We start from the raw sequence: 27,338 nt of genomic DNA, 5'->3' as shown, positions 1-27,338 counted from the left end.
CCTAATGTTTCCAATGAGGCAAACAAATATATATAATCCTTTCCCGGCTGCCAGCTCGAGGAGTCTGTGCCTGCCTTCCATCAGGAACGGAGCCCACAGGCTTCCTCCTGATGAGCTGTGACCACTTCTGGACAGCATCACCCCCAAAATCCAGCATCTTTAAATATGCGGGGCGAAAACACACAATATATCTCCAGACAAAAGCGCTGTCCTTTCTTCAAGCACTTAATTTTTCCTGGTTAATCCTGATTGGTGTGTCAAGACACACAAAATTCATTTCAATAAAAAATGAAACTGGTGAAAGGGAGTCTAGCAATGTTTATCCAATAAAGAATTTATTGCTCTGCAAAACAGGTATGCAGGAAGTATTGGGGAATCAAATATTAATAGAAAACCCATGAAACATGTAGAAGTGGATGAGGTGGGGCATGTATATAGTTGCAGGTAGATATATATGTAGACAGACTACAGTGTACAGTTTTATTATATAAAGTAGTAGAAAAAGTATGCACTTCTCGCAAAATGAGATTTCCCTAATTGCTCATTTCCTCACAAACCATCTGCTGTTTCAATCAACACACATCAGATTTTAAGGGATGCCACCATCTTTGTATGGATGCAATTATAAAATATCATACGGATGCAAATCGTATGGCTTCCCCTACAATTATAGGATAACTCAGCTCGTGGAAATGCATCATAATTGAGGAGCTCAGGTGCGCCAAGAAAACACGCCGATCAGTTCAACTGTGGTTGAATTTGTTGGAAACAGCTGCGGCGCATTCGCCACCATGAATGAATCAGGTGTGACCGTCTTCAGAGCTGTGAAACCGACGGCCTCCCTTCATTCCCTCATGGCGCAGACCTTAACTTCTAATGTGCTCACAGTTCACATGCAATTGGTTGGAAATTGTTTGCCCGCACGTTGTAATCTGGGAGAAAACAAAGCAGGTGTTTAATTCTCTGTCAGAGTTCCTAGACGTGAGGTTGAAAATAAACATGAAATATGAATGTAATTTATTTCCTGCCGCCTTGTTGTTAGTGAGTCTGCTCATTGTTTTATTCTGAGATACTCGCCTCAGCTTTTAGTGCAGATCCTTTTTTCGTCTATCCCGTATGTTTTTTGTATTTAGTCTGTGTATGCCCTTGCAGTACCAGTTTGTCTTAGCACCAAGTATTCAAGCCTGTGTATTTTTTGTCCTTCTGCTCATTTGTGTTTTGTCTTCTCCTTTTCAGATCCTGTTGTCTGACTGACTCCATGTGTTTTTAAAGACATTTATTTTTCTTCTTTTTTTGAGGCAGTCAGAAGCAGAAGTACACATTTTGCTCTTCAAATGCACTTTTTGAATTGAATGATGGTTTAGAATTACAAAAAAAAAGAGAGAGAGAAAGGATTATTACAAATGCTGTATTTAATCTCATTGATACACAATAGCTTCCAGTTCATGATGGAAATTATGTGGGAGGGGTTCTTCCTACTCTGTTCCCAGCGTTAATTTCTAATGGAAACGAGGATAAAAGCAATTAAAGTAATAGGCAGAACTTATTATACTTCTGTTTTATGAGCAGTGGTGTATCTGATTCATATTATATTTGTATGCTTTGTCTGCGCTCACAGATGATTAAACACTTGTGCGTGGGAGCCTAAAAACCACAGTGGAGCTTGAATGAGGACATGTCAAGCGAAGCCTTCAGCCAGAGCCACATGCTGGCTTGCTCATGCTGGCTCAACTGTAAGTGTCTGTGCAAACCAGCCTTCAGGGGAAGCCTGGAGCAATGGTCACCTGAAAGCTGGGATGCCGTCACCATTTAAACAAGACACAAGCGTTTCAAAACCGAGCCCTGACACGCAGGCAGGAAAGGCGCACATATGGCACACACACACACACACCAGCAGACAATAAAACTGGCAGCGCTGAGAAGTGTGAGAAGACTTTCACCGCACAAGAATGCCAAGAGTCAGAAAAGAATGGAACAATGAAAACAACTCTGGAACGACTTATCCAGCTGCTTAAACAGTGGGGTTCTAGTCAACAGGGAGGCAGGGAGACAGTGAGTAATGTCTGAGGACAGTCCGGGGGAATCGTCTGGAGGCTGGAAGAGAGTAAAAAGTGTATCTGTGTGCACTGACAGAGATATGTTTATATATTCCAGTATGGTAAATCTCTCTCGCTTCACTAGTTCTTCCTTGTGTGTGACTCACTGCTTCCAGACTGATGAGAGGATGGTGTAGGTGGATGCACTAGCCTACTCCCGAAGCTCATCTCCTGATTTTCCCATATCTGGTGGATGAGTTTAAATTGGTTCTTTTAAAAGAGACTTGCAGGGAATAAACAGCTTTTATTTTTAGACGTGTATTAGCGGTTTAAACTGAGAGCTTGGAAAGACGAGGGACCCGTGAAAATGAGTGCGGGCTAGGATTTTTCAAAGCGCTATCGTGTTAAAGTTGATCCTTGACAGTAAAAAAAACAACAGGCTGTTCTTTTCAAGTGATTAAATGACTGGTGTTTACATGTTCTTGAGCTCCTGAGGTCATGTGAATGCAGTTCATATAAAATCTCCCGCTAGAGTGGGAGTCATCACCACGGCAGGCAACAAAGTGGAGGCGGTTGAAGACTGGCGAAGTTTACCTTGTGTCATCTGCTTAACATTGTCAAAGAGCGTAATAAGTCAAGAACGTAAGGGTCTGTAGGAGCCACAAACTCCTGGATTTGACTTACACCACTGTCTACCTCCGAGAGACGACTTTATATAGCCCCACTTGTCCACAAATTTGTAAATGACAATATAAGTTGTCTCTGCAAGCAATCAATGTCTGCACCTTGCAATCAAATGAACTGTTAATTGAGTTGAGCCTTATATCTCCAGACCAAATGCAAAGCATGTCGCCTGCGCAAATCAATAACATCAATACAATATACTTAATGAATCCTGACTTTCAGTTTGCCGGGGTTATGCATGGTTCTCTCCCACAAGCAGCAAGTGGCACATCACCCAAGTTTGACTCCCAAAAAAATGAGACGACATCTGTTGTTACCCACTGAGGCCAAACATTATGGATCGAAGTGCAATGTTGCATCAGCACATCGTATCACATTTGTCTGGATGTTGTACCTCTTGGGCAGCTCCCTTGTAAGTTATTCTATGCAACTGTTGTGACAAGACACTACTGCAAAGCCGCGGTCCTCCTCACCTTGCGGCAATGATGGGCCGCCTTTAACGAGCTGCCTGCCAGTCGTCCGTCAGAGCCGCGGAGGCAGCCAGCCCCCGGGCCTTGCCCTGCTGGCCCCTGAGCATACATCAGCCCGGCGACAGCACACATCACTAACGCCAGCGCTGGCGTGATGTGACAGCTGAATCCATCTCCCACAAGCCCTACCTACGGCCTAAACAAATTAGTGCCCCACCGAAATTAATGCCAGCACACCAATGCTAATGAGCGCGCAGCAGAAAGAGAGGGCAGTGGAAAAGAATAATAAACGCCCAAAACAGATGTCAGCCGTACAACAGAGGTTCCACAGATGACAAATGGTACTGGGTGATAATTGAGTCAGAGAGCAATTGATAGATTGATGAAAAATAACTGCACTATAATTAAATAAAGAGGGACACAGACAAACATGAGCATAACGGCTTTCATTAAAGTTATAGAATGACCAGGACAGGTACCATACCGAATAACACCGAATACTTCAAACGCTTACACCAAGCATGTGTGAAGGGTATTAACAGGGTGAACGGAATGATAAATGTACACTAGCATCTTTACCAGACATTTAACTTATTTTGAAGGCAGTACCAATTTATCTATTTCTGTAGGTCAATGTGTTTAATGGCTGATGCAAATAAATCTGAGTTAACATTAAATGTTACACTTGCCTGTACTTATTGTATAGCTCCTATCCAATGGAGTCGGTATAGTGCCACAACGTTGGGTAAACAAACATATTCCTCTGCAAAATGACAGTAAATAGTTGAGAGCAAGAACTAAAACGACTAAAAATCAACTCAATTCGTACGTCCAGGTGGATGTTTGTGCCCAGTTCGAAGAAATTCTTCTACGCCTCACTCGGGTGTCGTGTTCTCGAAAATTGGGACAAACAGACGAAATGAAAACGCGATACCTCAGGAGCAGAGGCATAAAAATGAATCCAACAGGACAAAAGAAATACCAAATTAAATTAAATACCATGAAAACTGAGGCCAATTTGCAGCAGATAGCAGAGTTTCCGGCCACCTGCAATTTATTTGATACTGGCCCATTGGGTTTTATGTGATGTTATTGGATGGGAGAACATCCAAGGTAAACTTTGAGTACTTGAACAATTTAGCTTCTTTCCAAGACAGATGGCTCTATAATCCTTGTACCCGTAACATGCTTTTAGGAACTGGGGCACAGCAGAGTCATCACCTTTCTTCAGTACTGAATCTTTAACCAACCATTTAGCCCATATTAGCGTCTGAAAGCGTTAACGTCTCGGGACGACTACCACAGAAATATTCCCGAATTTGCTTCAGCAGAAAGGCTGAGGTATCTTGTGCCAAGCGTTATCTCACTCTATTTTATGCCTTCTTGTATATTTAGTAGGATTCATTTTGGCAAGTAATAGATATGATTCTACTTATTGCTTCTCACTTTCCATGGGATCAAGGAAATCAATACTGAAGGCAATGTAATCACTGAACCGAGACGCAACGGCCTAAACTCTACCACTGCTTTCAATACTGCCTTAAATTCTCACGCTGATTTCTGGTATAGCACATTACCTCCAGTAAATATACAGCTGCTTATTCCGCAACAGCCTGTGTGAGCTTGGACTTGCCCACACACACACAACGTGGGCTGAGGGAACAAGTCAAAAGAGACGATGTTTTTTTGCATTCCGGGCGTTCTACCTTTATCTGCGCACACTGGGGAGCAAACCAGCCGCACGGCATATTTAATAAATGATGAGTTTAAACTAGGGGCTGTCATTAGATTCAAACATTTAATCACAATTAATTGCAGGACTTCCGTAGTCGGTGCACGTTTAAACAAATAAACTGCACGCTCTTTTATCTGTTTTAAATTATATTTTTCTTACATACGCAGCAAGAACAGAGAAATTTGTTCTCTCTCCCAGGGCTGCGAGAAGAGAATGACGTCATTCTTTTCTTGCAGCCCTCGTTAGGGAGTTCTCACAGCTTGTTCTCGACACATCAACCAGGCAGAACTTGTTTCTCGTGTGGCGTCCAACAACTATTCTGCAATCGATCCGAAATTGGAAATGGGCTGGTTAAAGCGGAAATGTTCTTCGCTTGAGTTTCTTGTGAAGTATAAATGACACAGCCAGAACGAACTTTGTTCTTATTCCTACCACCTCGAGAAAACAACAAACACATTTCTCTGTTCTTGCAGGGTATGTAACAGCCTTCACTCTTATAAAGAAGGGAGTGGACAAATATGCTTACCTTATGCAAATGTATGCTATTATTGTCGCAACAGTCCAAAACAATGACAAATAATGTCCAGAATATCGTTGTCCAGGCGCCTCCATTGCAATTTATCCAGCGACGTGGATAACTACCTTTAAGTTCAAAAGACTAATTTCTTTATCCATTTGTGCTTGTGGATTTCGGAGAGTTTTGGCGCTACATGGTGTATGACTGCCTTCTACAGTTATATGATTATTCGCTATGACCGCACTTCAGACTGTGCTTGCTTTCCACATTGTTACTGTGTTACTGGTTACTACATAATAACAGAACGTGCATGTGTTAAATGCACTTATAAGCTATGTGTAGCGTTGAAATGAGTTTGTGTTATTAAGACATTAGTTTTGACAGCCCTAGTTTAGACATTACAAGGAGTGTCGTTGTCTTTGACTTTTGGATTTCATCAACTCGTCACTCAAAGATATCCCAGCTTTATAAGAATGCATTACTAAATGGCTGGAGTACCAACTTGCATCAATTGTTCTTGTAAAGAGGCACTAATGATATCCAAAACCTTCATGTAATTTTGCCACTTCCAGACTTTTGGATTTTTCTAGTTGTTACATAAAAATATATATTCCTTTTGCGTAATATAATGTTTGCCGTTTCCAGGAATCTAAATCTGTCATTTGAGCAAAATGTAGCCCTGTTAGAAAACATGCAGCTCAGTCTGAAAGCATTATGACATTATGTTTGGTTATAGTCCAACACTATTATCACTGTTATACATATACATAAATTATATCGCTGACATCTATATTAAATGAATAGTGTACGACTTTGGGCACTTTTTTCCTTCAGGGGATCTGCATAGATGGGATACAATTCCTACACGGTTTGTTTCTAAAGCTCAGAAATGAGATAATGCATTTAACAGTAACGTCCTGCTAGTGCATCCCCAACGGTGGGAGTGAACATTAGCACGGATTCTAACGGACAGCTTGGCCTCATAATCAGCAAATGAAATCCTCGACACATACTGTATCTTCCAAACTTTCTGAAGCTAAAATTGCATTTTTTGACAGACAATTCAGAAAAAAATTAACTTGACCTGTCTGTCTTTCAGCAGCTCACTCTTGCGAGATCTGCCAACACATATACCTCCTCCGAAGGGAAATAGAATAACGCTGGCAAAACCATACTGAATATATGATTCAGATTTTTTCTTAAACATATTTCGGATTATTTATTTCACGCGCACATGTTGTGTATTAGCCTGGCGTTAATGTGAGATCACATTCACCTGATGTAACTAATTATATATTCACAACACTTCAGAGAGCCACCACTCAGGAGACAGGAAGTGTATGCCATTTCATACATTCAGCTTGTAATACATCATCTTATCGTGCATTCTTGGAGTAAATGGGGTTTAAGTACACTGCCAAAACAAACCATCCAAATACTAATAGACTCTAGAAGGACTTTAGACTAATAAACTAATAAGACAGGAACTTTGAAAGTAACTGACTGAATAATGGTTGTGTAATACACTGTACACATATTGAATTTATAGGGGGAGGAAATGACCATTGTTAAATAAATAATGGAGCTCAGCCCTGTTCAATCAGCATGACTTCAATTTTTTTCTCTACTGTTTCACTCCCTAATCCAATCCACTCAGTCAGGCTGCGCCTCTTGACTCCTTTTCCGTCTCCTCTTACCCTCAAACCGAATCAGAAATGTCTCTATTGCCAATGCCGGCATGTTCCAAATTCCACACTGCAGTGCTCCGGCCTGTCACCGAACAACTGTGGTGCACGTAAGATAGAAAATCTTGAGAATTAATTTGCGAGTAGCAGTGCAGGCGATGTGGCTCAGGGCTCCAGGCCCACTGATATATTAATCCTAATATGCTCCTAGACTGCAGAGCAAATCCCCACAATAGCATAATAAACACATGGAGTCTCGTTTAGCTCCTGGCCTTCGTGGGAAAAGAAAGCTACTTTTTGATAAGACAGAGGCTCTCCCTCTTTCCATACGGCCACTGGGGCTTGCAAATACAAAATGTGACTTATCAGCATCCAGATATTTTTTTTCATTATTTACTATTATGCTCTAGGTTTAATTGCATTTGTATAAACATGCAGAATAAAGCATTATTCAATTTAAATAAACAGGTTGTGCGTACTACATTAAGTCTGTCTTTTCATCTGATAATTGATCACAACTAATGGATTTCAGGAAATCCATTATTTATTTATTTATTTATTTTATGCAGAAAGCAGGAACATTGTGTATCCAAGACTTAAATATTCAGGTTTTAAAGAAATACTACATACTGCGAGTGAAGCCAGACTCAATTATTATCAGATTATGAGTCTGGTGACACGCAATTTGGATTTCATGATAGGACTCTGCATGCAACTGGATAATCCTAAAATGAATCAGAGCTATTTCGTTGTAAACAAATTGAAGTCAGTGGGGCAAGAATTATGTTTCACTACGTTGCTGTTACGCTTTAGCCCATCACCGGATAAAGGCCCAAAATGATTGATTGGCCCAGCAGGTCTTTGAAAGGGCACGATCAACTCCCAATGGGGTGACTCCAGACGAACTGGACCCCCAACCTCCCAAAAGATTTTGTGTAAGGTCATAACATTATGACCTTACTGTGTCCTGAAATTCACAATGAATTTCAAATTAAGTTATATCGCTGACATCTATATTAGGTGAACAGTGTATGACTTAGGGCACTTCTTTTCCTTCAGGGGATCTGTATAGATGGGATACAATTCCTACATGGTTTGTGTGAAGTTCAGAAATGAGAAAATGCATTTAACAGTTATGTCCTGCGTGTGCATCCCCAATTGTGGGAGGGAACATTAGCACGGATTCTAACAGACAGTTTGGCCTCATAATCAGAAAACTAAATACTTGTGAGCAGGGGAAGTTCTGGATGGTTTCCAGGTAAAAACACTGCATATACTGTATATGCTGATCAGGCATACCATTATGACCTTCCTGTGTCCTGTCCTAATATTGTGTAGGTCTCCCTTGTGTCTCCAAAACAGGACAGGGTGTCCTGTGGTGTCTGGCAACAGAATGTTTTTAGTGGAAGCCTTTGGGTCCTATGGGTTGAGGGGAGGGGCATCTGTGGATCAGGCTCGCTCCAGTGCATCCCACAGATACTTGATCAGGTCTGGATGTAGTGAATTTGGAGGCCAGGTTTGTGCCTGTGTCAGACTGCACCCTGCTGGGGATGGCAGCTGCCATTAAGGAGTGTTACTGGCTATGGGGTGGGGGTGTCTGGTCTGGTCTAGGTGGGTGGTACATGTCTAAGTAACATCCAGGTCCAAAGGTTTCCCAGCAGAACATTGCACTGTCACAAGAAGATCAATGTTATTTACTTCTCCTGTCAGTGGTTCTAATGTTGTGGCTGATCGGTGTACATCTATAAAGACACACAGGCAGAATACGTTTACTGAAATCCATCAAGTTCAGCGTAAGATCCGATCAGCTCATACTCTCAATGCTCATGTGTTTACCGATATGATAAGGGGAGAGACAAAGTATGGATTAATTTCACCGAAGCATATGATCCCTAACGTGCAGTGGAGCATACTGAGCACATAGTGGCTCCAACAGTTATTAATCCCTTTCACTTGACAGCTCATCCTTCCACCCAACTGACTCCTTCATTAAGGATGAGCAGCAGGGATGGAAGGAACAATTTTCTGTTGATCTCGCGTAGCACATCTAAATACTGTTGTAGATCTTCTTCTATACTACTACTACTACTACTACCACTACTACCAATGCCACTACAAGTAATGACAATAATAATAATAATAACTTGTATAGCATCAGAGAAGATATGTCAAAGAGCGGTGCACTATCCACTGAAGTATAAAAATGGATGTTGTCTGTGGGAATTACACGCAGTCGGATCGATCAACGTGCTTTGCAATTACCTGCATCAGGTGTGCTGTTAAAATCAATTGGAAGCAGGAAAAGAGTTACAACAAAAACATCACTTCAAAAGAAACATGAGAACTTACTGTATTGACAGTTCCTCCCCATGTACTCCCCTGGGCAATCGCAGGAATAGTTGGCAACCAGATCTGTGCAAACGCCCCCATTTTTACACGGGTCCCTTTCACATTCGTTGATATCTGGAAGAAGCAAAGGAAAGGGGCGCATTCATTTATTTGAACCAAGCAATTAGAAAGGCTTAATCCTCATTAAAATGCATTGGTAGGTAGCATATATTGAATTTCCCCTGTTCGTTACTTCGTCAGTCCGGCTTCTTGAAAGAAATAAATGAAAATAACTCCTTGGTGGCCTATTGAACGCTTGAACACGGGCTAGATTAGATTTTTGAGAAGGCGCAGCGTTCGGTTGTTACGCAAAAGACAACATGTGTCTTGTGTGGAGAAATTAAAAGAGCAAAAAAGAATGAAAAAAAGTCAATTAAAACTTGCTGAGGAGTTTGGGTATTCTGTTTACGTCTATAATGAAGCGATAGCAGTAGAACTAACACAAGTCTTTAATATGTATTATTTATAACTTGGAGGATTTTAGAATTTGATATTTCTGACATTATGTTATATCTTTCAGTTTGTCTTGTGGGAACAAATGGCTCTGCTCAATAATAACACGGCGACTTCAGCAGCCGATAAGGCTCTTTTGTGCCTTTGCTTTCCAGACACAGGCGAGCATCAGACTTAGCGTGACTCGTGTTAGCAAATACCTATGACACAGAACGACACAAACTGACAGTACATTTTGCAGCAGGCATGTTAAACACCTTCTGCGCCTTCAAACATTGCAGAAACAGACGAGAGCAGAACAGACTTATCGATATGACAAATTGCCTCGGACTGATCATCTACTGTACACCTTTGTCACCTTTGCTCCGTAATTGCTCTCTGAAAACAGCGCCTCTCCGATTTAACGAACCAATTACGGGAGGTGACAAAACTCGAACGCCACCCATCACTCACATTTGCACTCCGCCGCGGTGAACAGAGGGGAACTGCAAGGACAGTTTAGAAAGGGGGTTAGAGGAAAAGGAAGGAACTCTGAACAACTTTTTGAGCAAATTTCTAATGATTTCCAAACTCGCCCGTGGCTGCTACAACACTTTTAATCCTCTGAAACATACTCCGAGCTGTCTGTGACTCATAGGTACATTTTTGGCTTCATGAATATGTAACTAGGCTTGAGATTTGGAAAGCTTAAGAAAGTGAAACATGATTAAAGTAAGTCTGTTACGCCGCTTCCGTTCCCTGAGATTGTATCAGTAACATCTATAATAGTCACTCGGGCACATTTGTAATATCTCCAAATACATCTTTTTTTTCTGGGAATGTCTTATGCTCTGGAGAAATACAGTCACGGTCTTCACACATAATGGTCACTGAGGTACTGTGACTAGAATCAGTCGCATTTTTAATCTCCAGCAGGGCAGGATACTAAAAAAAAGAAAATAAATAAAATAACTAGAGTGAAATAATAAAAAAAAGAGAGGCACAGAGAGAGAGAGAAATGAGAAATGTTTTGCGATTCAACCAAAAATCCACAGGAGACCCGCAAGACAACCGTATTTGGGCTAAAAGATGTTTGGTGAAATTGAGCAATAAAATCTTTCCTAAGAGATAATAAAATTGTCGTCCAGGCTGAACTTGAAACACACATCCTTTTCTGTTTTCCTTCATCTGGTATGCGTGAGGAGACATTCAGCTGGTGTGTGTGTTCGGCTGGACCTTGGCGGACACGGGGTTGTCCATAAACCCGAACACAATGTCATGCCGATGTTTTCATTTTGTTTATATATTTTTATGGCGAGCCAGGACATTTCAGGACAACGGGTGCTTTGTGTTGTGATGTGGAGCTTTCCTCAGATAGTGGCGCCCTGCTTTTTATCAGTTTGGATATTCAGACGTTTTCTCGAAACGCGGCGGACGATAAATCAAACGCAATGTGGCTTAACTTTATATTGTATTTTTATATTTTAGTGCATCGTTACTGGACATGTTTTGATGGGCACAAAAGAGAAGTAAATCCACAGATGACAAAATAATTTTTTTTTTTTTTAAAAAACACTCAATACACAATTATGGGGAAAAAAGACTCTGTGGAGTCAAATTCAGATTGCAGGATCCACTCATACAGTATTTGATTAGCGTAATATTTTTTACATTTACAATGTTTTTTTGTTTTGTTTTTTCCACTTTCTTTTTCCCCAAGACGTTTTTGGAGCCATTTAATGCAAAGCCATTAAAGCATCAGCTCAGAGTTGGTGCGCGGTTTCTCCCAAATTGCATCATAGTTACATCTTTTCTCGTTGTCCACTGGGGTCCACGTACTTGAGTCATTACTGTTGACAGTCACTCTTCCCAGCACCGTACGCTGTATGACGACGCTGGGTGGGCTTCTCTAAAAGTAAGACATGACAATTATTCTTGATGACCCTGGTGAGGGATAAAAGCCAGCTTTGGGAAAAACCGCTTTTAGTTTGTCTTCTGCACACGCTTGGAACATTTTACAGTACAGCTACATATTGAAATTAAATACGATTGAATTTAAAAATATGGTCGCAAACTACACCTTTCTTAAAGGGGAACTACCATTTTTTAAAACCTGGGCATAAAATACGATCGTTTACTCACCCATATAACACTGGTGTCATTTGGAGTCATTCAGACGATATTTAGATATCCATATAGTGGGAGTGACTGGGGCACCGCAACGCAGCTTCTAAATAACTCGAAACTCGTTCATTTCACCAATATTTTGTTACGATACGCTAGTGCTATTCCCCGTTGAATAGCAATAGCACCTATATGGATATACGCGGATCTAAATATCGTCCGAATGACATCAAAGTTATATTGGTGAGTAAACGCTTGTATTTTATGCCAGAAATTAGGTCCAGGTTGTAAAAAAACAGTAGTTTAAATGTGTTTAAACTGTTTCAACTGCGTTCTGTTGTTGTGTATTTTCATTATCTATCCATCTGTCTATTGGTTGAATGCGTGAACAAATGAGTCCTCATGCTTGAGTCCGATGTAGAGATGTGCCGTGTGCTAAATAGCAGGTAGGGTAGCTTGAGAAAAAAAGAAATCACTCAAACAATAAAAACTCCACACGAGACTTTTACAGTGACCAAAAGGTAAAAGAGGAGGGAGGACAATAATAATAATAATAATAATAATATGTCTCTTTGAGCAACAAACAATAGATTTGATTATTTGATGTGCGTTATTTGGATGAGATTTGTTCAAGCCCATTATTTAAATCCTGCATCCAGAGACCCGGCCGCTCAGAGACTTGAGGCCTGCCATTAATGGGCGGGATCTGTGGGGTTTGAGGTGTGTTTAAACCTTCAAACTGCTTCCTATAATTAGATGCAAACCACACAGCAATCAGCCGTTATTGTACTCCTCCGTCGCCGTTTCACGTCAACTGTCACGTTTGAGGTGAGATTCAAAATCATACTCTATGTTTGTTGCACATTGATGAGCCAGTACACGACAGGACGAATCAGGACAAACCTAGAAATTAGCCGGCGTGATTAATACTAGACACTAGCCTCTTACCGGCAACACATTATCAGTGCAGAGATGAACAAACAAGCTCTTGTCAGAGGGAAACATATTGATTATGGGAGGTACCAGCAATCAATGGGGAATATGTTTGAATGAATAATTCCTTTCATTGGAGCCTTACAATCATGCTACAAGCTATTAAACTGAAAAATGCCAGCGAGGGCCTGGCCCGATAGAGAGTAAAAAACACTGGCCGATTCTCATTAAACTATTCAGCTTTTCATTTATTTTAATGGCTCTAACCCTCAAGAACAACTAATTGTTAGCAGTTATGACAACAACTATAACAATACTAATACAATTATTAATCAAGCCCCACAGGAGCGTGCACTTGTGAAACAACAGTCGAGCGTTTCACATCAAAATAATTTGTGAAGGGAGCATTGCGTTTCTGCTAATTGCCTTGGTGGAACACTGAAAGGGAAACGTGATTTTATAGCCATTTGTGAACACGGAGATATGACGGATTCTGTGCATTAACTGAATGTAAAACAGCATGCGTATAAACACAGATGCACACCTATATGAAAACCGAAAAAAAAAAATGACACACCTCTTGAGTGTGCGCTGTTAAACTCATTCACCACACAGCAAAATATACAGTTATATACACTACAGCACTGCAATAATAACACTTCGATATGTGATGCTTGCTATGACCCTTTAGGTTCATATCTTTTGTTGCCACCAGTCGGTTCGAATGCGGGTGTAAACCAAAAGGCTAGGTCACTTAAATAGCCTGGAGCACAGCAAACCTCTGAGTGGAAAACACAGCTAGCCCATCTAGCAATTTGCTTTCCTTTTATGAGAGGCCATTAGCCCCTGGGAGATCAGCGTGGGGAAAGTGAGACTTGCCAGTAAATCAGGTGAGAGAAAAGGGATTACGGCACTTCGGGGAAAAGCTGTTAATCCACCTGGTAAAAACTAGAGAGGAGAAAGATAAGCGTGGAGAGGACAGGGGAGGCAGAAACTATGAAAGACAGAGAGGGGAGGGTGAAAGAACTGCACGGAGGAAAAGATACGCCTGCCCAGCGGTCTGGTAAATAAACTCGGTTTACACAACTACAGTCACAGACATGGATCCAAAGAGGTTCCTCTGAGGAGGTCAATCCAAGTCCACCGCTCTGCATTTAAATGTCATTAAAGCATTAAACACGGTACAACAACATGTTTAGACTGGTGTTCTCAATGTAATGAGGATAATGCTGTATGTTATAACAATTGAAGAAGCTAGTTTTTGAGTAAAGATTTCTACAGTGAGGCGACAGAGGCCATAAAAATACCAGACACTTAAATGCAATCCAACGCACCGGCTGTCCAATAATACTAGAGAGGCTCGCAGTGTTTTTGTTGGTTTTGTCCCAGAACAATGCTGAGTCAAGCGAAGACTGGAAAAGTACACTGGTTTGTATTACTCTGGAAGGCGATCGTGTCATTTTGTCCATTCACTGCACACATTAAATGATGTGTAACGTAATTAAATACATCAGAGTAGTAATACAGAGTAACCTCGTTTCAGGGAAAACAATCCTGTGGTATCTTACGTGGGCGCGAAGGCAAACCATTTTACTTCCGTGAATTTAATATCAACGTTTGAAGCATAGCGCCGGCAGCACAGATGTTTGTCAGCCGCAGCACACATTGCGAGCGCAGCACAGCGGCACTGAGCCTGCGTGCACTCGTCTGCAGATGAAAATGTGCACACCCTAAAGATGCTGGGAGGGACATGGCTGAAGATGACTTCAATTAAGTTTTCTTTTTGGTTTTGTATTGCTATTCAACATTAAAGTCTAAGGTGAATGTCAGTTCATGTTTTCCACCAAAACAGTTCAGGGAATGTGTTATAATATTAGGATGAATGGAAACATGAAGATCAGCATGAAAGAATGTGAGATCAGCACCGTCGCCATCAATCTCTAACCCGGCGGAAACCCTCCTAAAAATAAGGCTCTCATCCCCAAAAATATATTTCTAAGGTGTCTGGTCAGACTCTCATCTTGCTCTCATCAATCTGCTGGAACGTCTTGATCCCTGGCTTTACTCTTCAATTGCTCTCCAAAAAGAGTCTTAGTCGGACAGTAATGAGAGCAATGAATAGTGTTAGGTGTCAGGAACTAATGCTGGCTCTGAGCGCTAAATTGGCTTCGGTGCGTCCAGGGAGGAACAGGGCACGCAGAGGAACGGGGGGGGGGGGGGGTTGACCTGTGGGCTGGACTGACCTCTACAGCGCCTGCACCTGCTACTAACACACAGACCAATGACTCTGCCTTCCGATTCATTCAACAGCAGAAGCACAATACTGAACCTCTTGTGTTGACCGGAGGACAAAAGAAACTTAAATAAGGATTTTAATTTCAGTTGGACATCCATATAGATGTGCAGCAGCATCAGATAATCTAAACAGCCCCAAACCGAAACATAACTCACACAGATGATTGAAATAAATGCCTGCTAATGGCTTGTAATCTTTGCACACTTGCAAAGCCCCCAAACTTAATTATCTAAATGAAAGGTGATGTCCCAGCAGAGTTGCCCCTACAGCTCACCCACTTCCTTCATTAAATTACAGTCAGATGTTGAGTAAAACCAGGTAAAGCTTTCTTTTTTTTTTTTTTGTCCACTGTGAGACACTGCGAGCCAAACAGCTGGTGATCCGTCAAGACTTTGTTTTCACAGGGAGATGTGTTTTATTTTTTTTCGAGCTCTGCATTCAGACACAGTGTAGCCCACGTGCATAATCTTATTTTCACCGGGGACGTTTCATCTTATGTTTTGATGCTACAGAGTCAGCAGACGCACAAGTGTGTTGCAAGCGAGCCGATCCTCTTGACCCCCCTCTGTCAAGGGAAGAAACAGCGGTCTGACCTCTACGGTCAGCGATCGACAGGAAGGAAGTGGACTGACGGTTGTTTATGCCTGCGACATAATTAACCCCTGGCCTTGCACACCCTTCCTTCCTTGGAAGTAATCGTCCTGTCTTTTATAGCGCTTGGGGATTCCCCAGGGGCGGGCTGCTGCCGCTGCTCCTCCTCACGTCTTGAGATTCACGGTGGTCCTGCGGTTGTGGGATCCGGTACAGAAAAAGGGATCCCAATCCGCGGACACGTCCAATAAATTCATGACGGGGAGAAATGAAAAACACACGGCCGGTGATTTACATTGCCGAGCTGAATGGATACATCATTAACTTATACTCTCTTTGGCGGAGATTTTATTGAGGAAGTTGTGGGAACAAAAATTGAATGTGTGATGATGCGTTTGATTTATTTATATGGGTTTCAACTCAAGGCAACATACAGGCAAGTTCAAGGCTTATACACGCTCACATGATGTTATAATTCAGTGACACCGCAACACACGTGTTTTTCATGCCTGAAAACACCATGAAAAACCGCAAAGCACAGGATGTTCCGCTGCTGGGGTCACGCTTTACACGCAAGTCTGCTCCGACGCGGTAACAATGTAAACCAGCCAATGATGAGCTGAGCTGCAGTTCTGATAAAAAAAAAAAACTCTTCTATTCCCCCTGTGACAGGTCCTCGTGCTTATTTATTCCTTTTGTGAATATTACATACCTCTGCTCGTTTTTGGCAGTTTTGATGTAACACATCTGCTCGTATCTCAGTGGGAAAGGCTGGACATCTCAGTGGGCTGTGTGTGCAGAGTTGAGGCTTTATTACCAGTAGAAGTAAAAATGCACGCTATGTGTTTCCATCTGCGCGTCATCACATCGTATCAACTGTGCGAGTGCTTTTCATTCGGTTTCCAGTGATGGATGCCCGCACAAGCGTATACTGTAGCTGCATTACACATTCACACACACACACACACACCCACACAATGTACGTACACTGGTCAGATACTGCATTTAAACCATTGACAGGAGAAGTGAATAACATTGACCATCTTGTGACAATTCAATGTTCTGCTGGGAAACTTTTGGACCTGGCATTCGTGTGGATGCTACACCCACTTAGACCAGACCAGGTACCCCCACCCCATGACCTGGCCTCCAAAAGTCACTAGATCCCAAACTGATCAAGTATCTCTGGGATGCACTGGAACAACTCTGATCCACAGAGGCCCCTCCTCTCAACCCATAGGACCCAAAGGCCCCCACTAACGACATTCTGTTGCCAGACACCACAGGACACCCTCAGAAGGACCATGTCCATTCTCTGATGAGTCACAACCGTTTTGGACCTACACAATATTAGGAAGGTGGTCATAATGTTCTGCCTGATCGGTGTATATCTATTTTGAACACATTATTTTTTGCCTGTGTGACGTCTAGTGTGGACAGCTCTATGATGTTACTATACTTCAAGAAGTGCTGACATGTCCTCAGAGCTGCGTCTTTCTATAGGGTTGATCACCTCTAAATGTTGTGTTTGACAGATCCCGGTGCAGTGAAATATGTCTAGTCCACACTACACAAGGCCAAGACAAGGCCTGTCTCTCCCAGTTGAGTCAGAGATAGAAGATAGAACAAGGAAGTGCCTGTCTCCACTGTCAATCTGGGCTGTCAGTCTATCCTTGCCGTGCGCCAGCCACTGAAGTGACTATCACCACATAAGACAGGATCCCTGATGAAGTTGCACAACCAGTTGAACCAGGGATTCGGCATCGCCCAGTGCATCCTTGAAATGCGTTTGATATACGTGGGGCTGTTCGTCGTACGCATCAAGGCTTAGCACGAGTATTGACTTTATTGATCTCCTCTGCAAAAATTCTCATCTCACATGCAGGGTGGTTTTCGCCGAGGTGCATGCTGTATGTTTCATGGGAGATGGCGATGCATGAAGCTGTGAATGCGGGATTAAGAATGGTGTATTCCAAGGACATGTTTTTTGAAGTGGGATTAGCCCACTGAGAAGTCATTCAAAGCTGCACTCCACAAGCCCTTGAATAGGTACCTTAGAACGCAATGCAGAGAGCTTTGAGTATGTGAGAAGCAAAACACTCATCAGTCTGACGACATGCAGACTGCGGGGCTCCACCGGAGCTGGGACGCACAGAATGTGAAGAGCCCTCAGCTCGGAGGTAGAATGACACTCGGAGGAAAGCCTTAACTGTCATTTTAAGCCTACAGATGGAGAGTCCCCAGCAGGTGTGTGAGCGGCATACCGATGTAACTAGGAACAACAGAGTCTGATCCCCAGGCTCCTTAACATCACCAAGGTATACTTACTAGAATGTTAAATGACATGCAGATAAAAAGCAGACGGCGGCGACGGACAAAGAGCAAGCTCCGGCTTAATTTAGAGGCAAAAAAAAAAGATAACAAGAGACATCTGCTCTTACGAGGATATACAATTTCTGCCCTTACAGCTACTTACGAAGTCACGACACAGGTATGTGACAATACAATGTATTCAGAATGTGAATTAGCATTACTGAAAACCTCAGCGTCAAATGTCAACAGGGTTGCAGAAACAGAGAGAGGCAATTTTCAGCGATTTACACCAACAGTTATCACGATATTTAGATTGAAATGAAAACGAGGAATGTCACAGAAGCCTAGGAGGGAAACATTAGAAGACCAAAGTCATCCGGGAACCATGCCTGTGCCAGATGTATGCCAAACCATGGAGCAGGTGATCATACAACAGATTAAATAAATTTAACTGCAACTGGAAAAGAAGATCACTGAAGCTTTTAAAAAAAAATATCCACCAGGGACATTGGATGTTGTCACTGTGTTGACAGTGCCATTCGTTTTTTAGGTGTGAGTCATAAAACGTTGGAAACAAAAATGAGAAAAACTACAAGACAAAAGGCCATGGGATTATCAGTGTTACAAATGACAGCCTCTTAGTGGTGATGGAAGAAAAGTCAGGGGATCGCTATAAGGCCTTTGGACGTAATGACTGAGAACAATTAAAGTCTAAATCCATCCATCCCTAGAGACATGGTGTGCTTTCTGAATGGCTAAAAATAGTCCCTTACCATCAAATAAAACACTGTTAATACACAATTGAATTAAATACCCCATGAGGGCACGACATGAAAAGCAGGCAGACATCAATTTGTAACAGTAGCCTCATGACCAAATCACATCAGTCAAAAGAAACTTGGGTTTTAATCAGGGTCACATTCTGAATTACTTCTGCAAAGTTTGATATTGCAGCCAAATTAAAATGCGTCACTGGTTTCAGGAGCAACTAATTTCACATTTCCTTGCTCGCACTTCCTCTGAACTACTTTTTTTCTGTTTCTACTGAACACAAGACAAAGTTCCATGAAAGCTTCAGTACAAAAGATACCAGATCAGACCTGGCAAAATCCCATGTTATGGTTTACCGACTTGAAATTCTCATGACCACTGACCTTAACGTTTTTTTTCACCCGTCACACCGAATGAACTCGATCTCGTTGTAAAACAACAGCCACGCTAATTTGGCCCAAACTGATCACCCTGAATTAATGCAGCTATGTGTAGTCAGCGTTCTGTTATGGCTGGCAGCGGCAGCCAAAAAGCCCTGGGCAGGGCTGAGCCCGGCTCTTTTCCGCCATCTGGGATTTAGAATTTCATCTCTATTTATGCTCTGGCCATCTGCCAACAGGTCCATCCTTACTGCAGAGGCCAGGAGGAGACAGCGAGGCTCAAGTGACCGAGGGGGCCTTACACAATTAGGCCCCGGTAACAGCTCGTTCCCTACAACTCCTCCACAGGAGAGACAACCCAGGTGAATGGGTGCTCGAGGCCTGGGGACAGGGGAAGGGAAAGGCGGAGTACTACCTTGAACAAATATGTTCTTGGCGATCCCCATCTCAGTATTTTTTATAGCATCCAAGGTACACTTTGCCAAGGCTTTTGTTTCTTGTTATATATATATTTTTTTTTATCTCAAAAAAGTACCTAAAGGAAACCCGGGCTCTTGTATTTTGCTAACAAGGCTGTACTGCAAGCCACTGGTCTGTCAAGTATATAAACTACAACTTTATCACGACATTCTGTGCTATTATCTTCTTTCCTAAATAAAGCTGTATTATAAAATTTCTATCTGAAAAAATAAATAAATAAAGCGACTTTGCCGCAACATCGTGAGGTATAAATCTATAAATGAACATCCTTGGGCTCTGTGGATAAAAGGCATATTATAATATTAGAAATACAATAATTCTCTTTATCCTTATCACCGGGCTGCAGTGAGCTATGAAAACTGCACCAAAAGCTGACATTTTACTTCCATCTAAATTAGAGAGAAAATAGCAGGGTTTATAACGGTGACTCAGTGAACGTTGATGTTATTGAACCTATAACATTATGAACTGCAGCTCTACCCAATCTGAGGGAATAACAAAAAAAAATAAAAAAATGAATCACAACAAATGCTAACACCCTTTTAGGCACAGCGGTATTAAAGTGACACTCCAGCTAATGTGCCACGCTTGATAACCTTTAAGAAAATGGCGCTGGTTGCGTTTTTATAACAGACACATCCCGGTGCCGGTACAGGAAAGAACGCGAGGGGTTTCTAGCTACGTTGGATTTTTGGGAAAAACTGTCTCTCCTGTAATTTTTGCCAGCAAAGCACCACCTTGCTAACGCGGAAAGGTCATTTTACTCAAGGCACGGTTCCACAGCAATTTTATTTGGCAGGATTTGCGGCGCTTGCTCAAGACATACGGAAAAGGTGACATAGGGCTGTTATATTGCAGATGATGGGCCGGAGCGGCTGACAGACGAGGGCGTGTGAACATGCATCAGACTAACACTAACAAGAGCAAGGCCAAACACGGGCACCCTCATAATAAATAGCGTCTAGCGCCTTCCTTCGTATTCAATAATCCAGAGGAAAAGCGGTCCTCAGTTCCGATCTGCCAAGCAAAAGGCTCCATCGCAAAAGGGTAAATAAAACACTGGTGTCGGGGCCACAGAGAAAGTGCTCCTAAACACCTTGATTTTAGCTCGTTTCCCCAGCTTGTTATCCAAACTGCTCTCTGACAGACGCGAGATAGGGTCGGCTCCTCCAGGAATGGAGAAGAGGGGGCGGCAGGACACCTGAGGAAATAGACATCTGAAGTGCAGTACCGATCTTTGATGCGGTTTCCATCTTTGTAGATGCATGAAGTTTTGCACACAAACAGCATATACAGCCATCTGACAAGAAAAAGTTAAGATTTTCACGATACTGTAAAACATATTAGAGATGGGTCATTTTCTACGCTGACTTATTGTTTCACCAGCTACTTTTCTTACACCTGCAGATTTAGTCCACTGAACAATGCAACAGGCGCCATCTCTTACCGGGAACAAACACGCACAAAGACAAAAAGTAAACTCACATTCGAGAGCTTTCGGGATGTGTCTTTGCACCTTATCTGTAGGATTACCGCAGGAGTCGACAAACTGTTGATTGTCTTTGCACAAGGAAAAGATTTGCCCGGATAATCACTTCTCTATTGTACCAAGAGCGGCTTTCCGCCCACCTACTCATTCCATATGTCTGGAGGCCCTTTGAGACACAAACAGCGCTAACCTTCAACAGTTTGCACGAGAGACTTTGAACGTAATGGCAGGTAGTGCCCCAACAAAACGGCAAAACTAGTTTCTGCTCCAAAAACAACAATTTGCATGCCAACAGGGCATTCCAAATAAACTATTCATAAACGAACGCTGCATTTATATTCATATTCCAGCAAGTGCTGCCAGATACAAGTGCTGCTACAATGAGCCATTGCACGCACAATCACATCACAATTGTGCCAATTTTGCAGGAAGCTGAAAATGAATCAAAGAACAAGCAAACCCAGAAAAATGCACCTGACTGGAGGAGGAAGGCAGTTTTCGTTTGACAAGGAGCTCCATCTCGGGAATAATTTAGTACAAATACCTATGAAAACACCAAGTACTTGACCCCAGAACAGGTGCCTACAGATACGTTGCAGCAGCAGCAGTTAAGTGTTGGCTGTGATCCATTTCTCATTGACAGAAAATATATAGCCACAACATTTCCGTAACACCCGTAGACTGTATATAAATGTCCCCACTCCCTTCCATTGGCCAAACTGACGCCAATTTCCTGGGGATACAGGAAGCCGGAGTCTGCGCAGTACGGTCCGAGTACACCACTAATATATTAACTACCTAAAATGACTGAAACCACCCTTGAAAATAATTGATTTGATGTGTACTTTAGCGTTTTAATTTCACCCAAGTCTCATCCACTAACATGGAGGGGGTGGAGCTTATGACCTATACTGCAGCCAGTCACTAGGGGGAGCTCTACCTGCTTTGGCTTCAATTTTAGGGAGCTGTACTGCCGTCCATCTTTACAGCGTATATGGTAACACCCCATGTCGGCCAGCTGCATAGTAAATTATAAATAGATGTATTCCACTATAAAGCTTTAGTGTTTGTACAACAAACAGCAGCCTGTAAGTGTGAAAGCTTCCCCAACTCTGGGTGTTACCGAAGCCTCCTTATATACAGAACACAACCCATTTGACGGAACAACGTGCCAAGTGCACATTCACTACCTCTACAATGGAGATAATTAAGCATCTGTCAAGGAAGACAATGCTAGTTATATTACGCAAACAGCAGACATCTGCTTCTGCTACACCCTTTTCACCGGAGCCCCAAGAGTAGCCGATTCACCGGGAGACGATCAGCCACACGGAGAAACAACTGTAGCACTTGGTAAGTCAGACGGAGAGCTCCAGGCTGCTGCAGGTTTACACAGTCACGTTTTGATCACTTACATTTATTAACAGACATTTCCTGGAGACTTAACCAAACCCTATGCATTACTATTTCTCGTCTCATCTTAACCTTAACTTAAAAAGAATCGTACTCGAGCCTTAAACCAAGCCTTTGTACTAACATTTAATGATTCAAATTATGAGGAAATTGTGGAGCCCACAGTATTACTTTTAGACTTTGATGTTTTCGATTTATGGCCCCACATGCATGCACCAGTTATTCATGTTTGACAATAAACGCATGCTAACAATTTAATCTGTTCTTTTGTGGATTTTTTTCAAATACCATAATGAACACTGCCATTTAAGATGCAATCTGGTGTTTCTAATATACAGAGGCATAAGTCATCAACGCTGGATTTAGAGATTTCACCCACTGAACGAGGGGTTCAGCTATTTCCACTGACACGAATGGACGCGGCTTTGAAGAAGTAAAACACCAAATACGCACACCAAGCTAAAACCACCCGAGCGCCGGCCCACAGGCATAACCCATCTTTCCATTTTGATCCACGAGCACAGTCTTACGGTCTTTCCACATGCTGCTGATCACTGGCGTCTGTCGGTTTGGCTGCGTGATTGTGGTCACTTCTTTGGATGTTTGGTGGACTACGGACCCTTCCCCCGGGATTCTCTGCACTCATCTCTTCCTGTAAATGCAGCTTTCTCGCCACAGGCTGTGAGCAGTGGGTGGGCCGCGGGATTGCGCGCGCGATGTCGAGATGAGGTCTGGAAATGGCCATCCTCCCCACACAACTCTTCATCACAGCAATCTAGCAGCAGGGAGAGCCTCGAGGTTGCCCGCATTCGCTTTAGCTCTGAGGACACTTCATGGTAGCGGGGCGCTTTTTTAGATAGGGCGATCTTGGGAAGAATTTCACACAATCTAACTGTGTCAAGAAAAATACACTGGAGACTCTTGAGTGAATAAGCCAATCTCAAACAACAAACTAGTGCTGTATTGACATGCTGCTAATACCAACTAGATTGCTACAAAGCAATTTAAATACCTGTCATGTGAGCTAAATGTCTGACCTGACCTACATTTGGGCAAAAGTTAGTCTGAAAAAACAAACTCATGCTAAAACGTATTTATGCTAATGCTTTCAAAACTATAAACTGCCATGCAGATTAACATAATTTCAGCAAAATTTCTTAAGTCTTGTGACCCCAATGGCTGTTGTGAAGAAACAGATTTGTACCTACAAGTACACACCTCAGGCACTATGACTAATGACTATGGCTTTCTATTGACAAAGTATTCCTTCTGCCTGTTTACCAAGTTCTTTCCTTTAACAAACTTTTCACTAACTTAAGTCGCACTTAAATCTATCCTAATCCATTTAGCTAAGCCTGCCCCGAAAACATTAGAACTTGAGAAAAGCCGCCCTAAAACAAAATTCCGCTATACCGCTCATATGGCCTTAGACAGTCGGCGGATTTCTGTACATGGACAGCTTTTCCCCGGAGCCATAAACAAAACGGCGGCGGCACTTTGTGAAGTTCTATCACGGAGATAAATGGGAGGCGGATTTTCTGGACACAGTGACAATTTGCAAGATCATTTGCTGGAAATATGGACTTATTTACTGCTTCGGAACTCTCATCATTTTCACAAAATAACATTCAGTGCGGACAGAAGGAACAAACACTTATTTAGTCCACATGTCTGGCATTCTGCGAGCTGCGAGAGGAGCAGCTCTGGGAGGGTACGCTGATCATGAGATGCGCTTTCCCATTTCTATATTATACGTCTGGCAACAAATCTGAACCTTGACTTATGATTACAGTGATTTGGAATAATATATCAATGTTTAAAGCATAAAGGAAAAAAAAAAACTCCCGTGACTAACTAAAGGTATTGTTCAGGCCCAGTGGGCTGTCATTAACATTCAAAAGCTTGCACAAAAGAAGTCTTCATGCTTCATCGTGATCTTTACTGGATTGACTTTAAAAGTGCCGCCTCGCAGCCAGAAGGAGATAACAACTGCCTCAATCACGGCGAGAGTGCACAGAAAACCACAAGCCCAACAATCTCTGTTCAGCCTTACCTTCTGCACTCTCTCTGTGGCCTCCACAGGAGGACAGGAAGATATGCCAGGCCTCCCTCTGCCATCACAAAATACTGTAGATCCGCTGTTACAGTCACCTCCTGTGAGGCAGTGGCAGGTTTGAGAAGGGCAAGTGATTTTTCGCTACAAGAGGTGCGGGTAACTACTCGGAGTGCTGGTAAAGTGAAGTGGTGGTGGTGGTGGAGGAGGGGGGGCGGGCGCCGGCAGAGACTGTCAGACCTCTGCACTGAGCCTGACAAGCAAGAGTCTGTTGTTGTCGTCGAATGCTTAAAGGTTAAGATGTACATAACCGCTGCTGTTTTCATACTGATTCACGCTGCCTCGGGTTGTAGTGTTATTTTTATGTTATCGTCTCTTCTTCTCTCTTTCACAGAAACACAGATGAAAGTTGAAAAAGTCAGATCTCAATTTCTCTTGCTCACTCTGCGTGAAGATCCGTGTGCAGGCGAGGAGTCAGAGGGCAGAGAAAGTAAATATACAAGAAAAGGAGGTGTAATCACCGTTGGATGCTTCCTTACCGGCTGCAGCACGCCCTAAACAGGTCGCTAATGCAGTTCTAAATGGGTTACCAGAGTCCAGACTTTCTCTCTCTCTCTCTCTCTCGTGCTGCTGAAAGGCAGCCTGTGATCTGTCCCAGGTGAATTGACAAACAGTAATGATTCCTCACGGCCACAGTCATAAACACCGGCTTATTATCCTGTGGCACGAAGCTGTGGAGGCAGCAGGGCTAACGCGGCACTACGCCACAACTGTCAATTTGTGATCAAATGCACGGCCCATGCTTTAAAAAAAAAAAAAACATTTCGCACATCCTACATTTAGCCTCGATCGATCCTGCCACGCTGCCGTGTTTCAGAAAGCGAGTCAAATACAGATATTGATCAAAGAGCGAGATGGAATCTACTCGAAGGACCTCTGAGCCACGGAAAGCTGGAGAAAGATTGAGTTAGGAAGAGAACACCGGCCATTTAAGCGTCCAAAAATCAAGTTAGCTGAATTAACTTGATAATTCTTTTTCGTTTACTGTCATAGCCACCAACTTGAACACTCTGACTCATAGTTTTCGAGAAGCAGTTTTGTCTGTCGGCTTTAACTTACGCTGTGATTTGCAGTAGCTCCACACACAGCATCAATGAGAGTGGGCTTAAAGGAATCGGAGAGAGCCAACATCTTTAAGGGAGAGGGAGAAAAAGAGTTGCAGAAACTTTCTAGCTCCACTACTCAAAGGGAAAAAAAAGAGTTTCTATTGATCTGACAACTTCCTACCACTTCATCACATCTAATTATGTTGTACATATCAGTCTAAACTCAAGAAGGGCCTGGTACACGAGGCTGTGATGCTGAGAAATTTAGTGCAGAAAAATATAACTCTTATTCTACATTTGTCCTTGATAGACTCAGAATGTGGGCCCTAAAAATGATCTGCTGCAACGTCTGAGGCAATCAGTCCCAATCTTCAAACTGTGACAGTTCATTACAGCGTTTGGCTGCATGCCCAATAACGTCGCACTTGTACTCTTGTCACCACGGGGACACGACGCCACACTATTCCTAAGATGAATGACTTTGTGATAACAATGGCTCTAATATCGAAAGCACTGACACTAACTCAGCGATAACTCTGGTTTTTGGCCTGAAGTGTCTGCAATGGCCAAAAAGCAAAAAGTCTGGGCTGAAAACTCAACACGGCAGGATTATTAATGCAAAGTGCAGAAGAAATAATCTAACACCTCTGCAGTCTCTTCCAATCTTTTATAAACTGTGGGATTTGGTTGCATCCAGTGAGCGAAATCCACCTCATGAAACTTTCTCTGAACTGCGCCCTTGCTGTGCCAGCACGCTGCCATCACCTTCAGCTGTGATTTTATGACGTCTGCCCTGAATGTGGAAATCTCACCACCTCGAGATGACTCACTGACGGCAACATGCCGTTCCTGCACTTCAAAGAAGTCGGAAGTAGCTGGTAGTTCTCCTGGTTTTCCGTGTGCGACATCTGTGCTTCATAAAGCCGGCCTAACAAGCGGGATATGTAGTGCATGTGTTCGGGATAAACGTTTAAAGGTGTGAAATTGGATTTGGATCTGACAGAGCAAAGAGATTTTAAGAGCAACGGTAAGAAGCCAGGCCGGGCCTACACATATTTTATGTTACATCTGTGCAGAACACACTCGCCAAAGCTAAACATGAAGTGTGGAGAAATACTGATTACACAGAGAAACACACATCACATGTGAAGGGTAATCCTGACACAGTTCTGAATCCGATAAAAATTTTTTTTAAAAAAAGCCTTGTATGAATCTGGAAAGTGAAATTTTTGCTCCGTTAAGTATTTAAAGGAGAATTAATATTTTACATTGACCAAGAAGGATGTGAGGCACTGTGAGCTTATTAAAGAGAAAACTGATAAATGTATTGATCAATCTGTAGTACTGTAGTAATGCACGTTTATGCTTCAGCGTCAATTTGGCGTCGTAGCTATGGCCCAGACCCTAACACCGTAGCCTGACGTCCACTTCCCCATAAATCT

At 42.6% G+C, this 27,338-nt stretch overlaps 1 protein-coding gene across 2 annotated transcripts in view; it reads right to left on the bottom strand.

Annotated features, from left to right (window-relative positions):
- edil3a (EGF-like repeats and discoidin I-like domains 3a) overlaps window positions 1-27,338 on the bottom strand; it is a 108,096-nt gene that overhangs the window by 41,759 nt on the left and 38,999 nt on the right. For both annotated transcript variants that reach the window (XM_084551026.1, XM_084551027.1), the window contains exon 4: window positions 9,477-9,590. In XM_084551026.1, the coding sequence (XP_084407152.1) occupies window positions 9,477-9,590 (114 nt within the window). The remainder of the gene's footprint in view (window positions 1-9,476; window positions 9,591-27,338) is intronic.

This window comes from Chelon labrosus (genome assembly GCF_963514085.1).
Source record: "Chelon labrosus genome assembly, chromosome: 9".
Lineage (NCBI taxonomy): Eukaryota > Metazoa > Chordata > Actinopteri > Mugiliformes > Mugilidae > Chelon > Chelon labrosus.
This window is presented reverse-complemented; position numbering and strand designations above follow the sequence as displayed.